Below are 15,228 nucleotides of genomic sequence, written 5' to 3'. Positions count from 1 at the left end.
CGTTGCCTCCTCCATCTCCTAGGCCATAGAGGGGGGATGGCGAGAGCTGTGGTGGTCTGTTGCATCCCTGGTGGTATAAAATGCAGCTCAGGAGTTACAAAAAGTTGGCAGTTTTTTCCAATGTCAACTCGAAGCATTAGTTCAGTACAGCAGGACTGAACTAATGCTTCGGGTGACTGTAACAACAACAAAAACACAAACAAAACATACAAAAGCCAAGAGCCCTGAGCCGCTGCACGCACACGCGCTGCCATCTTAGATAGTTTGATGATAATGGCATTGCTGTGCTGACAAAAAGTTATTAAGTAATTTAAGAGAATCTGACTCCATAATTATGTACAGCATTGTGTGTGACAAGTTAAGGGATAGATGTTACCTGGAGATGTGCTGGGTTTGGCTTGGTGAGCTACTCTGGGTTTGACTCTTGGACTTTCAGGCTTCCACCTCTGACTGGCGTGGACGAAAATGTGGCAAAAAAGAAAAAGTACCATCAAAAGTTGCTGCTACAGTTGTGTGTCTATCAATGTGTTTATACACTTTGATGAACAGGGTAAATAATAGTAAATAGTTACCAAGGTTCTTGGCTTGTGCCATTTCTGCTCAGTTTCTGTGCAGCTGTGTGTTGGAGGAACAGTCCTGATCTTCTGTTGACAGTAATGAGCAGTCTGGTACAAAAGGGCTGCCACATGGTTGCACAGGGCATTGCATGCCATAGCATCACCTGCTGTGCAGGAACACTTGTAGTTCTGCAGCTCCACCGAACAGCAGTCCTTCAGCACAAGCTGAAAATAGAAATATATTTTAAAATATATACAGTTTAATGATTTTAAAACCTAATTAATAAATCTAATTCTCTTCAGATGAGACTGAACATGCAGCTTTGGGGTATGTATAGTGCCCCCTGAGCCACCAGGGGGCACTATACATTTAAATAGTCTGCATACAGCAAGAAACGACTGAATATTAAAGTAAAGTCTAAGCTGGACTGTGAACTATTTCCTGCTGGGACTGTGGTATGTGTGTTCAAGGCTGAACTTAAGGTCAGCCATGCAAAGTTTGGAAACTGAAACTGATGATTCTTGACATTGCCTCATTTAGCCTACCCTTTATCATAAGGTTCAGCAGCTGAGACGTGTGAATGCAATGTGAGAAAATGACTTGCAGATTTCATGACTGTGTCATTTCTCTGTGTCTGTGTCAGTTTGAGTAGAATGCAGAAACACACAGCACAGCACACCCTCCACTCCTGCAGTGTTTACTCTCCACACCTAAACACAATAACACAAAAAAGCAGAAGTGCCCGTCTTGAATTTAAAAACACTGTGTGAACAAATTCACTGTAACATCTTTAGTATTAAGTCAAAATAAGGACAGCAAACACACTATAATAAGTACAATAGGCCGGCTTTAGAACAGCTTACACTGGCCAGCAGATGTCACTGTAATCCTTGAACACAACACAGTCACTACCTGAGGATGGTTTACACCCCAAGAAAGAAGCAGGCAGTATAGCAGTAGCTATCATTTCTTGGCACTTGTACCATAAGACTGATGGGAGTAAATCTTCTTAAGTGTGAACACGTGGCAGCCACACTTGTGCTCCTGTGTTGTAACTTCTGCTTTATTTGCTCAGCTGTGTTTTTGGATGAAGCAGTTTTAAGATGTTTTGCATATTCTACTTAAGGTGTCGAAATAGTTTAATGTTTTCTTCCGCTAAAATGCATCAGCAGATTAACAGTAATACATTGAGTCAAAAGTTCTTTTTACACACACACACACACGCACTATAATAACATACATAATAAATGTTTTTCTTTTATTGCTGTGTTTACCTTGATTCACATAGTAACCTCTGGCTGCCTGTAACAGAAACTCTACATATGGTGCTTATATTGCAGAGGCAAAAAACAAACAAATAAATAAATAAATATAATTTGTGTTAGTACAGTACATAAAACAATACATGACAACCTTCATTACCTCACTTGTTTTGGCAGAAAGTAGCAAACCATGCAGATTTTTACTATTGATTTTTTTCAGTCCCTTGTTTTGCAGAGAAGACTTTGGGTTCCTTTTGAGGTTTGATACTTCCTATTACTAGACACTCTTGAGACTAGTGTTGTGTGCTGGCACATGCACGTAACAGAGATCTCATCAGACCTACCAGAGAACGTAAGTAAGTCATTTTTATTGCACAGAAAACAGCTGCATGGCTGCATTGAGGGTGAATTAAGTTAGAGTTAAGTTTAACTGTCAGTCATGAGTTAGATGATACACAAATTTAAAATAATTGTTTTGATTAATAATTCTACCAACCTAAGGTACATTTATATATATGTATATGAGTTTGTATAAGCAACAAGAGTGAAATGCACTGTTTTATAAGTCTGATTATTATGTTTGTTTGAAGGGGTTTTTATCACTGTGTATTTAAATGTCACATCTATGATTGTTTTGTTACTTATGTGCAATTATGTGAGCACTTACTACACTCCTCACATGAGTTGTAGAGATAGGTAGATAGATAAGACAGCAGCACATTGTGCTACATTATCAGATCACATTGGTTAGTTGCAAAGTGACCCTGAAAAGAAGTGTGTAGAGGATGTGGCTAATATGACAGATAAGCGGCAGCATGACTGCAACAGTGATGAACACTTTCAGACAGAATGTAGCAATTCAGCTATGGAATCTCTATCTATATGCTGTCTGCTCAAATATGTGATTTGAAAGCTATTGGTCAGTTGCAGTTGTTTTCTAATATATATAGTTTTATGACCTCATTGTAGACTGTAGTAACAATAGACACACAATCTGTGACATCAACCTGCAGAGAGCTGTTTGTATGGTCAGGGTGGTGGCTCTTGTCTTGAGAAGTGGATAATTATACACTTGCATTTGTAAGGGTTTTTCCACCTTGTAATAGCTTATTTTATCACATGCATATTACTGATCTGTCCATAAACACTGCATAAACCATATTTTTTTTGACCCAGAGCTGACAAAAAGACACCCTTTGTATTTGCAGTTTAAGAGAAGCTTTTAAACTGCTTAAACTAATCTGCCTGTTTTGCATGTTTTTTTTTTTTTTATCTCTGTTTTAGATCGCTGTCTGAGGCAAAAGTCTAACTTCCCAGCCAGTCACTGCAACATCTCAGCCTTTTCCTTCCAAGATGTTGACCTGTCGATCTGATCAAGGAGGAAATTTCACCTCTAACACATCTAACTTTACAGCCAAGCTAAGTTCTTTGAATATTTTTACCATCACCCTCCATGGCATGGTCTCTACCATCGGCATTGTGGAGAACCTCCTCATCCTCGGGGTTGTGGGCTTCCATGTCCGTCGCTCTGTCATCAGCATCTGGATCCTCAACCTGGCAGCCTCTGACCTGCTGGCCACCGCCTCCTTGCCCTTCTTCACCCTCTACATGGCCCGCGGCGACACTTGGACTTTAGGCACAACCTTCTGTCGCATCCATTCCTCCATCTTCTTTCTCAACATGTTTGTCAGCGGCTTTCTGTTGGCTGCCATTTCTCTGGATCGCTGCATGGTGGTGCTGAAACCTGTCTGGGCCCAGAACTACAGGAACACCCAACTAGTTGGGAGGATATGTGGGGGGATTTGGGCTTTGGCTGTGATCTGCACTATACCCTTTTACATATTCCGTGACACCATCCCCTTCAAGGGCAGGATTCTATGTTACTACAATTACGCCCGATTCCTCCCAAGTGGGTGTGACCTGAAATCTTTATGTAAGCAGCGTAAGGAGGGTTTGGCACTCATGAAGCTCTTCCTAGCCTTCCTGATCCCTCTCCTAATCATCATCTTCAGCTATGTGTCCGTGAACTCCAGCCTGGCGCGCAGAGGCTGCCGACGGCCCTTCCGCTTTGTCCGGCTCGTAGTGGCCGTCATAGTGACCTTTGTGCTCTGCTGGGCTCCGTACCACTTGTTCATTGTCATAGAAATGATGGCTCCCAGTACACATTCAGTGCAGGCATTTACAACCAAAGCCCTCCCAATTTCTGCAACCATTGGCTTCCTGAACAGTGTCCTCAACCCCATTCTGTACGTGTTCAGCTGCCCTGACCTCTGCAGTAAGATCCGACATTCTCTCGGTGCTGTGATGGAGAGCGTTCTGGCTGAAGATCTGGTGGATTCGGCGCGGCGCCGCAGCACTGCTCGCAGCTCCATCAGCAACTCAGAGTTTTTGATGAAGCGGAAAAATTCTGCTATAACTTCGACTTTGAAACCAGAGGAGCAGGATGAAAGTTGTCCAACCGTGCTCGAGAACATGTAAGAAATCCTGTAATATTGACAATGTTAAAGTCCATTCACTGATATTTCAAAATTTCTCAATGTGATATACCGTTTGTAATCATGACAATAACCTTAGTCTGAGGTAAACAGGGTCAAAATAAAATTCTGCTTATTTATGCATAATCAGTCACTTAATTACAGTTCATAGACTGAAACTTCCTCCTTTCCAGAAGATGACAGTCAGATTTACTGGAAGTGTTCATTATGCCACATTCTGATCCATTCCTCATCAATATTTCTTACTCATTATCTTTATCATTGCTAGGCTTCAAGCGTTTGTGCCTTCAGAAAAGAATGTCCTCAAGGAAGTGCTTGTGTAGTGTATTTCACTGCTGTTACTGCTATGTTTTATACATTATATAATCATATAAGCTTTATGTGGGCTGTGCTAAACTAACAAAAATATTCTTGTATTGATTAAATAATTAAAGCATACACGTTCTTTTTAGTCGACTTGAGCTATAGCTTGCAGATGCAAGCGCTGCCATGCACAAGATGCTATCAGCAGGTGGAAGTGCTGACAGTGTAGATTTTTGCAGATACGTTCTTGCTCCTTTGGCACATTTTTTTGCTTGAATGAATGTTTTCAACATGCTTATATATATATATATATATATATATATATACATACATATATATGTATGTATATGTGTATATATATATATATATATATATATACATATATATATTTGTATTATCACATTTTAATAGTATACAATGACATTTTCCGAACAATAAAAAAGGATGAAAAGAAAGTAAAGCATTCCTACAGCATGACACGTTCTTTTGAAGTGTTAAACCACAGACATGCCCGTTTCCTTAATCATTCACACCAAGTCTATTTTTGAAATAACTGACGAGAAAAAATGTGATTGTGAACGCCTTTTAATTGTAAACAGAAAAAGATGACTTTCTAAGTGGAATTCTTATGTAAGCAGATGATAGGATCATTTTTTGTGTCTGTAAACGGATTTTCTGTGCAGCTGTGACAACAAACCCTACACATGTAGTGTAGGCTTTGTGTGAAGAACATTAAAAAAAAGGAATTTAAAGAGCTCTTTCAACACTCTGATGTCTGTGCAAACACCTACCACATTACTGTCCACTGGGTGTCACAATTTGACTAAATACTAAAAGTCAGATGTGCAACAAAAGTTATATTGGCAAAAGCTGATTATGTCTTATTTCACTCTCCCTTTCTGTGTCGTGGTGTCCTCTAATGCTGAGGGTCATGTTCTTGCGCGTGTTTTTCCCTCTTCCCAAACAGGGCAGAGACCTCTGCAGCTCCAGGCGAGCGTCTGGGCACAGGAAAATGTAGAAAAGGGGATCCAGTAAGGTGTTGAGACTGGTCAGGCCATAGCACAGGCGATAGACAAGGAAAATAGAACGCTCCAATCCACATGGCTCATTTGTCTGCAGCAGTGACACAAACCTGTATCCACCTACAAGGTGGTAGGGTCCAAAGACTGCAAAGAAGTTGACTGTGATAACGATGAGGATTCCTACGATTTTGTGCCGTTCGTGGTCAGAGAGGGAAGGGGAACGTCGGAGAGTCACACCGATGTGGGCTGAAGTGTAGCTGAGGAATAAAGACAAGAAATCAGCCTGTTAATACCCCTAAAGACAAGAAACACATACCTTAGAAATACTTGCAGAGGTCCTAGAGCTCACCCCAGAATGGCACATGGCAGCAGAAAGCCGAGAACCACTGTGGTGATCTTAAAGTGAGCATATCTTGGACTGACAGGATACTGCTCCAAACACAGCAGTCTGTCTGAGTCAAACACAGACGGCAGCAGCCCACTCAGGCAGAACAGGAAGGTAAGTGTCCACACTGCCACCCCTGACACTGCTGCCACCCGGACCGTCCTGACCCTTCGGCTGCCCAGTGGATACACAATGGCAAGGCAGCGGTCCATGGCTATCAGGCACAGGAACATGACGCTGGCGTAAACATTTACGTAGAACACGTAGCCAACAAGCTCACAGGTAAGCTGGCCATAGGGCCAGCGGTGTCCCCCTTGGAGGTAAAGAATCCACAGTGGAAGGGTGAGCAGCTGGAGAAGGTCAGACAGCAACAGATTGAGGATGTAGACCAGCTGGCAGCCTCCCCCGCCTGAGCGACCCAGGTGGTACAATCCCCAGAGAGACAGCAGGTTGCTGGGGAGACCCAGAGAGAAGATGACGCCATAGATACAGGTAAGGCCAAATGTGTCTTTGTCCAGGGGGAGGTTACAGCTGTCATTAGACATGTCTCTGTTGGTCAGGCACCTGACATGGGACACTAGAGTTGACCTTAATCAGACGCTGACTCACAAAACAATGAGTCACTCACTCTCAGTTTGATGCATCTAGTTGCCATTTGTCCACTATGTGATATTCATAAATCCACTCTGCTGAGGAAAAGGTCAGGCTCCGTTTTAACGCTTTCAGCTGTCCAGTTGTTAAAGCATCTGGGATCCATCAATGAAAACAAACACCTGCAAAACAGACAGCATGCACATGTGGTTCAGCAACAACAAGTGCACGAAGAACTAAACCATCATAATACCACCATAATACAAAGTGCTCTCTCACCCCCTCAAAGCCTCATGCTGCCTACTCTGCATCTGGCTGACCTGTGCTCAAGAAATGTTGGGAACACGTTGTCTCGACCAAGCCTCGTCCATTCTGTGATCGTTTCCTCCACAGGAAACCCACTTCTTCAGCTTTAAAGGCAACATCCTGAGGCAGGAGAACGCCTTTCTGCCACAGAACAAAAACATACACTCTCTCTTTTTCTGTGCCTCCCTCCTTCTTACTCCAGCAGTAGTCACAATGATTAAGGATGGACAGGGTCATGTGAGGGAAGGAACTGATATACAGCATCCACTAACGGCGGCTGGCAGCGATCCATTAAACACATTAAGGATTCTGCTATAAAGTTTTCAGCTGAATAGCATTTCAACTATAAATACTGCATTTAGTTATAAAGTCCCGCTGATGGGAAACCTCACAGACTCTGATGTTTAAGAAATGGTTTTAGGGTTAGAGTGAAATACATGTTTCAATTTGTGTGTGTGAGAGTTAGAGTGGCTTGTTGTTCCACATTGATTGAGATTAGATAATTAATTGTGGTGATTAAGGCCAGGGAAAGGAAGAAGCACGTCACATGTGGTGACGAATCAAGACATAAAACACTGTAGAACAAGACACAGTCCTTAATTAGGTCTGTGAAAGTGTTAACTTTAACTTTGGGGAACTTTTCTCAGGCACCACATGGTGAAAAAAAAACTCTTACACAATTGAAATTGTTTGCGTGAAGAATGGGTATATTGAGACAATAGGTGTTGGCCAATATTTTTACCACATGGTTTCAAAGGGAGGAGGGTCTAATTGCTCACAGAGCTTCCTTTGATATGTCAAATCGATGATTTATCAAATAATCCAAGAGTAATAAATAATAATAAACTGAAAGGTCTCCAGACACTATAATGCCTCCCGGGACTCTCCAGAGCTCTGCATAAAGGTCGCTGTGCCTCTGTGTAAACTTTTGCTAAGTGTGGTTAGAGGAGACATATCAGTTGTATTCTGCCTGGACAGCAAATCAGCTGAGGGTGGGGGGAGGGAGGGAATGTAGCTGGAGAAGGTCTCAGTACAGAGTCAACACGATAAGTTGTTCCTGCAATCCGCAGGAAGTTCACGGCTTCTGCCAGAATTGAATCTGATGATGTCTGAGAGTTATGTATATTGTGTTTCTCATAGAAAGATGATTTTGAAGCTGTGAGACATGAAACAAGCCTCGTCAGGCTGGGCATTAGCACAGAATTCTTCTGATCACACAGGAAGCTGAAACTGGTAGTCTCATCCTGCTTTGACTCACAAAGTCACCACACTTCTGAGCGAAACGCAAATTAGGTTGTTCCTATTAACCTGTCAGAGTGCTACAGGGACAGAAACTATATTTTAGCTATAATGCTACAGTATAATACACTTTGAGGAAATTGTGAAAGCAACAAACATGAAGTAACTGGTGCTACTGTTGCAGGACATTTTGCATCATCACATGGGGCCTCTGTGGAGGCTGTGTGTATTCATGCTTTATGTAGCCAAAATGTAGTTGTAGATAAACCCTCCATGATATCAGCCATACTTCTTCTTCTTTTTCTTCTTCTTCTTCTTATCTTTCCTATAAGCCAGGACCCTAAATGTGTCAGTCACTCGACACATGTTTAGATTGCGCCATAAACCAGTAAAAACATTTCTGAGAACTCCCACATGTGTTTGTGGTTTTCAGCAGCAAGGTGACAAAAGTCTCTGAGGACATTTTGTCTTCAGTCTGTGTGAACACACTAGTAGGGCCAAGCATGTATAGACTGTTTCTTCACAACAGAGTGCACAACAATTTCCATGATGATTAAGACCTTTATTTTACCAAAGGTGTGACATAAGGTAGATGTGAATCTATCTATCTATCTATCTATCTATCTATCTATCTATCTATCTATCTATCTATCTGATGCAAAGTTAATCTCAGTCTGCTTTTGTCTTTCTCTTGGACCTCCTGCAGCAGAGTTTCCTACAGACCCAAATTACCACCCCAACATAGATACCAATTAGAGCCACAATAAAAGCAGCCACATCCAGGCAGAAGTATGAATACCAAGGCAGCCTGAACCCTGCTGCCTGCAGGTGGGGAGCTCCTTTGTTCCTGATGACATACTCAATCCAAAAGATGGCAGTGTCCATTGGAGACATTTGTATGTCTCGGTGTAGCTTGGAGAGATGCTGTATGTTATTATGATAAGAAGGAGTCTCAAGGATGTCCTTTAAGGCCTCCAGAAAACCCTCTGTGGTCAGTGATACAGCTTCCACCACCCGAGCCGCACCGCGTGCCTTTAGCCGGAGTGCATTGTCAAACTGGTCAAAGAGGAGGGGTAGGCCAAGGACAGGGACGCCATGGTAAATGGCTTCATACATGCTGTTGGTGCCTCCATGGGCAACAAAAGCGCGAGTCTTGGGGTGTCCCAGGAGATCGTTCTGAGGCAGCCATTTCACCAGCATTGTATTGTTTCCCAGCGTTGAAGGCTTTTCACCCACAAATCGCCAAATCACCTTCTGAGGGAGCTGAGCGAAAGCTGCCGCAATGGCCTCTGTGGCCTCACGAGGAAGTGCAGACACAAACGTCCCCAGAGACATGACCACCACCCCATGCTCCCCAGAGCTCTGCATGAATGCTTCCAGCTCAGCAGTGAGGGGTTGGGCTTTCTTGCATTGGAAGCCCCCTATGTAGACAACGTTAGGCATGGTGGGCCGAGGGAACTCAAAGATAAAATCTGCTCTCAGTAGCCAGATATCAGCTGCATGCTCCAAAGACAGCAGGTCAGTTCCAGGAGGGAAGTGCCGCCGCAGCAGGTCTGAGTAAGCAGGGTTAATGATAAAGTGCTGTTCAACAACACTATGGAAGTAGTGTAACATATTCTTGATCCTTTCCATGAAATCCATCTGATCACTAAGTTCACTTCCAGACACAGGGACATAGGAGACAGGAGAGGGAGCTATGGTGAAATGGCCCTCACCGGTGTTAATCCAGCGCACATTGAAAACCATTGGCAGCTTCAGGTAACTACCCAGCAGAACTCCTAATGTCAGAGCAGGGTCTGTCAGCATCAAATCAAACTTTGCATCCTGTAACTTCTTCATAAAAACTGCATCATCCAACATTTGAGCAGCTGATCTGGCCAGGATCTCGTGGCCCCTTGCCAGCAAGGATGTGATTAAGTGCTGTTGGCAGAAGGTGCGTGTAAAGGAAAAAGACCTGCGGCACTCCATCACCTCTTGTAGCATTTTATTGTAGTAGTCCTTATCCGTATCATCCTCCAACATTTTCACATCAATGTATGTGTAGATGCTGGAGTTGCTGGGGATGTACCAGCTCTTTGCAGAGCGCAACACGGTCATCTCGTGGCCTCTGGAGTGCAGCTCTCGGAGGATCACCTCCATGTTGAGCCAGTGGCTGCCATCCACGGGTACCACCAGGATCCTGCTGCTGCTACTGTAAGTGGGCCCCAGGAGCAGCAATGAGAGCACAGTCAGAAAGATAGGCATGGAGAGGCTGGAAATTTCCTGGAAAGAAACAAGATAAGAGAAATATTATCTGTTTTTATGTATGCCTGGACAGAGGACAGAAAGGACAGAGGACAGAAATGCATGCTCACTTTTGACTGCTATGTAGAGAAAATGTTTACTAAAGACCTCTGTGACAACACAATCACCATAGTCATCATTAATGTGTTACAAAACAACAAAAACATGGCGGACGTCAAACCACCTTTGACCTGATGGAAAGAGTTCATTCTGATGCACTTTAACTTGTTCTTGGTCTTCTATCTGTTATTTCAATACAGTGCAGATTATAGCTTTTACTTGTACAGTAACTTCCTCTGATAATTAGCTGCTGTTTGCTGTGAACATATAACAATCAGAAGCCTTTGGTGAACTTATTTTAGAAATGTTTACATATTTTGTTTATTACACTTATATGGATCTATTATGACATAAAAGTTGCATTATCAATGGTTAGTCATTGTCATAGATAAATGTATTATCAAATGCCTCACCTGCTTCATGCTGTATTAAGATCCAGAAGCTTGGCACTAGGTCCTGGTCTTGACCAAGCGAGACCTGTTTCTGTCATGGAAAATATGCTCATGTAATGTTAGACCTGGCTCCCACATTTCCTCACAACTTTTACACACCACACTTTTGACCTGACCAGTCAAAGTCCACTATGTGGATTAGAGGTAATTCACTAAGGCCTGCACTTTGTGTTAAAGAGCAAAGGTTTCTTCCGGCTAGGTTTTGGTAGTAGTATTTGCCAAATATTCACATTTCTGTGTGTGTGTATTTTGTGTGTGCTTCATTTAAGTTACCTTCATCTTTGTATTTTTTTTATCATTTGGAAATTGTGAGACGGCAGTGGCACGGAACGAGAGAAGAAGGAAGCAGCAAGGTCACAGAGGGGAGGGAAAATAACGCGAGCATTGGTGATTACAATAACAGCACAAGTTACTGTTTAAGAGCCATATCAGTGAAACACAGCCTTCCCCTCCTCTCCTCTGTCTCTGTGGACTTACATAAACCTGAACTAGGGGTCAGGAGTCAGCTCGAGGTAACTCTAACAGCTCGCATGCAGCTGATGACGCTGCAAAGAACATTTAACCTGGGGGAAGAGTGAATGTTTGGTTAAAGTAAACACAAACACAAAGAATAAACACATTTATGTTATGGAAGCTTTAAACGAGCACATGTTTCTTAGGGCATCCTGCAACAGCTTTTCATATTTAAATAAGAGTGCTGTCATCTGGGGGCAGGACATACAGTAGGACCTATGTCTGAAGCTTTTTACACACTCCTAACAGAATCCAGTGCTTCCTTTGAGATAACACATCTTTAAATGCTGCTCTTTATATCTTTCAGACATGTTGATCCCTCTATTGGAATGAATGTGTGTGCATGTTGTGACCTCCTACCAGGTCAGAACATGCTCTGCAGATAGGATAACATTCCTGGATTAAAAAAAGTTGAATAAAAAAAATCTTTTGTATCCGACTCTAAAAGTAGACCCAAATATGCATTATATGTTTCAGACTGCAGGATGAGGCAGGACCGATTTGGAAGATGAGATCTTATATTCTGGTGAGAATGTGCGTTATCATGCTGTAGTTTCAATGATGTCATAGGCCTTAAAAATAAAATGCACATTCTTTATCTGAGGAGCAGCTAAAAACTCTGAAATCTGAAAGGTGACAGCTATAGGCTATACATAGCTGATGAGGGTATGTAGGAACAGTCAGCCTGAATGAAGACATGCAAAATCGAAACAGCCATGAAAAAAAATGGAGTGAGACCTCTGTCAGCACATCCAGCAGGGGGGAGAAGAAACACTCAGGTGTTTGCAGCCTGGAACAGAGTTCAGATGGGTTTGCACTGATAACAGGTCTTATCTCAGAAGGCAGCCACAGGTCATTTCTTGCACAATGGCTTGAAAACAACAGCCAGAATTTTCTAATAAAATTAAAAAAAATGCTATAATTTCCCACCTAATCTAACAAGATGTATTCATATATGATCCCTAATATGGAAATCAAACTCAGATGTCAGACAGAAGTTGTAATAAACATCCAAAGCAGCCACACATGTATGGCTCCATTCATTAGAATAGGCCGCAGTCCAAGAGGGAGACCAGGGCTGCTCGGCTGCCTTCTGACCACATACGTTGCTATGGCGATTACTCAAATAAGGAAGGGCCTGAAAATAAAAAACAACCAACACTATTTTTCTCCTGGGAGTCTTTCCACATTCATTGCACCTTTTCAAAGCTGACCTCCGAGCAAAACATGCGAACAAAGCTCCCGAGGAGCTTGCCGCCTCAGGACCCCTTTCCTTCCTCCCATTGTTCTGCGTCATGATACAGCTCATTTAAATCCTCATGACAGTGTTCTCAGCATTCAGTCAGACGCCTGGTGGGAACTGTCACTTGGTGACAACTGTTTGCTATGAATCAGAGCACATTTATGCAGGCATCGCACACAAGTGTGAAGTTAGTGTTGATAAAGTGTCTCGGATAGGGGCAGCTGTTGAAATTTCTTGTACACATGTTATAAAATAAAGCTGCTAACAGATTCCGTTTGCATGCTGTGATGTTTCCACTCACCTCAAACACAGTTTTATTGCATATAAATACAGTTATATTAGATTTAATGAATAATAATGCACTTATTTGGCCTTATAGGTAAAAAAGGAAATAACATGTAATGTCTTGAATGGCTTGTTCACTAGTTATTAATATGTGTAATGCTTATCTCTTGTTCCTGTCAGAAAGCGATGCTACAATGATTTTTAATCAGCTGTTCAGTGACATTCCTGGGCAGCAGACGTGCTTTAAATCAGTCAAAATAGCCCTTTATTATTCCACATAGCATGACAGCGCTGATGATGAGGGTGGCGTCTGAACATCCGGCGGCGGTGCCGCTTTGGTTGCGTCAACCAGCCACAAAGGTGATGGGACTGGTCCTGGTTTTGATCTCTCTTGCTATCTGACACCAGGTGCAGGGCCCGCAGAAGTAGGTGTACACACAGTCTTTGCAGATGCTTCCCTGTGGAAACACAGTCATTCAGTTTTATTTTGATATCAGCATGTGTATGTGGGCTAAACACACACAAAATGGTTACTGAATATTTTCCCAACTGCCAGCAGTTTTCCTATCTGTTTGTTTTTCGGCTGTTTAAACGAATGTACAGGACGTTGATTATGTTGCACCAGTCACTTTAACCTTGACCTTTCAATGCTTCATCATTCACAATGCAGAGTGACAGGTGGAAATGAAGACAAATATTCATCATCAAAACAAGAGTCACTCTTTGCAGGACTCATGTCCACATACGACCTGTTACACAGGAACCAGTGAAGAGGTCCTACGCTACTGACCCAGATTATTTGTCTTTCAAAGAATAAAGCAAGTGACATTCTCCACTGTGTATGTATGAATGCCTCCTCCAAGTGCACCTCTAGTGGATCCATGTTGTCGTTGGGTGTCCACATGTGAACTTATACATCCAGCAATTCAGCAACAGCCACACAAATGTATAATTTAAAGCTCTAGCCTCCATTAATAAGAGACACTTACAACAAATACAAAGCTATAACAGTTCCATAACATTGGCTATTAATCACTGTCAGAGTCTATCTAAACAATCTGGAACAAAGGCGTGCAGTGCTCTGTAACCCTCTTTAATGACGGGGCCACATGAATTGCTGGATGTTGTCTGGGAACAGTCTGTGACGAAAGCCTTGACAGGTTAGAGAACGATCAGAAATCAGATAACAGTAAAGGCAACAGAGACTTTTATGCAGGTTAACTAAGTACTGACGCAAATGGGAAGCATTTCATTTACACACACACACATTGGTTAAGCGTGTGTACCTCAATGCCATATCGCTGGCGGATTGACACCCTGAGGGCCAGGGTGATGGGGGGGATGCATCCGAAACTCTCCAGCAGAGGTAAACACAGACACTCCCCGGCCTTGCGTGCTGTCATACATGCGAAGCAGGGAAAGCACCAAAAGGCAAAGCAACCTGGGAAGAGACAATGAAAGTTCCAGCTGGGGTCAATGAAGTCATGTCAAATGTCATTTGTTGCTGAAAGGCATACCCACATAACTGTTGTGCATTGTAAACAAGTCAAACTTGATGTCTGAGGATTTCACACTACGCCCAAAACACATGGGCTGTCACACACACTGACCTGCAGCCTGCTGTGTGGTGGCATTCCTGAGCTCCGTTTTCTCATCCAAAGTCTGTTCACTTTTACTTACATTGTGGCAGGTCTTGGCAGCAATCGCAGATGCCTGAGCTCCATTCGTTAGATGTGGTGGTCATAATGAAGGGGCGCGGCGATTGGCTCACAACCTTTTCAGACATGGCTTCAGCTTCGGCTGACAAAATAAACAAGAGTTTCTGGTCACAGTTAAGACAGAACGAGAGCTATGACAGAGACAGGAGTGGATGGTGGAAGACTGATCGATTGAATGGAATAAACCTAAAACCTAAGGCAATCCTCAGATAACAAATTAGGCTAATAAAATAAAGATAAAGGTAAATCCTGATTCTTTTGGCCAGCTGCACAGCTGCTCTCAGAAATGTCAACTTACCTTGTTGTTACCTGTAGAGATCAGAGTTCGATCCGGCCTGACACCTGAGAGTCGGATGTTGGAGCTCAGCTCGGCCTCTTATACGCCTTCTACGAGAGTGGTAAACGTGACAGGGCAGCAGAGAAGGCATGCCAGCAACTGGTTCCTCCAGTCTGGATCTCGGAAGATCAGACATCGCTCTATCTGTCTTTCATGCGTCCCTTTCAGACGTCAAT

At 42.8% G+C, this 15,228-nt stretch overlaps 4 protein-coding genes across 7 annotated transcripts; 1 reads left to right on the top strand and 3 right to left on the bottom strand.

Moving 5' to 3' along the window:
• The first annotated feature begins 2,113 nt into the window (after nt 1–2,113).
• Nucleotides 2,114–5,082, top strand: LOC114450646 (prostaglandin D2 receptor 2-like). Of its 3 annotated transcripts, XR_003672111.1 has the most exons (3): nt 2,114–2,172; nt 3,105–4,444; nt 5,071–5,082. XR_003672111.1 is itself a non-coding variant. In XM_028428879.1 (2 exons), exon 2 carries the CDS (start codon nt 3,174–3,176, stop codon nt 4,296–4,298), a length of 1,125 nt encoding a protein of 374 aa, XP_028284680.1. In that variant the 5' UTR covers nt 2,114–2,172; nt 3,105–3,173; the 3' UTR covers nt 4,299–4,915. The 3 variants fall into 3 exon arrangements, 2 of the variants coding, with proteins under 2 accessions (XP_028284680.1, XP_028284681.1); XM_028428879.1 differs by lacking the exon at nt 5,071–5,082 and having other exon boundaries at nt 3,105–4,915; XM_028428880.1 differs by lacking the exon at nt 5,071–5,082 and having other exon boundaries at nt 2,115–2,176; nt 3,105–4,915.
• A 98-nt stretch (nt 5,083–5,180) lies between these two features.
• On the bottom strand, nt 5,181–7,538 carry LOC114450647 (probable G-protein coupled receptor 132). Of its 2 annotated transcripts, XM_028428883.1 has the most exons (4): nt 6,896–7,538; nt 5,990–6,798; nt 5,751–5,897; nt 5,181–5,616 (listed from the first exon to the last, which is right to left on the bottom strand). In XM_028428883.1, the coding sequence occupies exons 2-4, from the start codon at nt 6,568–6,570 to the stop codon at nt 5,535–5,537; spliced, it is 810 nt and encodes a 269-aa protein (XP_028284684.1). In that variant the 5' UTR covers nt 6,571–6,798; nt 6,896–7,538; the 3' UTR covers nt 5,181–5,534. The 2 variants fall into 2 exon arrangements, with proteins under 2 accessions (XP_028284684.1, XP_028284683.1); XM_028428882.1 differs by having other exon boundaries at nt 5,181–5,897; nt 6,896–7,536.
• A 1,259-nt stretch (nt 7,539–8,797) lies between these two features.
• Nucleotides 8,798–11,054, bottom strand: ugt5g1 (UDP glucuronosyltransferase 5 family, polypeptide G1). Its single transcript, XM_028428878.1, has 2 exons — nt 10,918–11,054; nt 8,798–10,423 (listed from the first exon to the last, which is right to left on the bottom strand). Exons 1-2 carry the CDS (start codon nt 10,924–10,926, stop codon nt 8,831–8,833), a joined length of 1,602 nt encoding a protein of 533 aa, XP_028284679.1. The 5' UTR covers nt 10,927–11,054; the 3' UTR covers nt 8,798–8,830.
• Nucleotides 11,055–12,559: 1,505 nt separating this feature from the next.
• LOC114450649 (cornifelin homolog A-like) lies at nt 12,560–15,166 on the bottom strand. The gene is made up of 4 exons (XM_028428885.1): nt 15,014–15,166; nt 14,678–14,797; nt 14,284–14,438; nt 12,560–13,455 (listed from the first exon to the last, which is right to left on the bottom strand). Exons 2-4 carry the CDS (start codon nt 14,781–14,783, stop codon nt 13,342–13,344), a joined length of 375 nt encoding a protein of 124 aa, XP_028284686.1. The 5' UTR covers nt 14,784–14,797; nt 15,014–15,166; the 3' UTR covers nt 12,560–13,341.
• Nucleotides 15,167–15,228: the final 62 nt, after the last annotated feature.

The sequence above is a fragment of the Parambassis ranga genome, chromosome 18 (genome assembly GCF_900634625.1).
Source record: "Parambassis ranga chromosome 18, fParRan2.1, whole genome shotgun sequence".
NCBI lineage: Eukaryota > Metazoa > Chordata > Actinopteri > Ambassidae > Parambassis > Parambassis ranga.
This window is presented reverse-complemented; position numbering and strand designations above follow the sequence as displayed.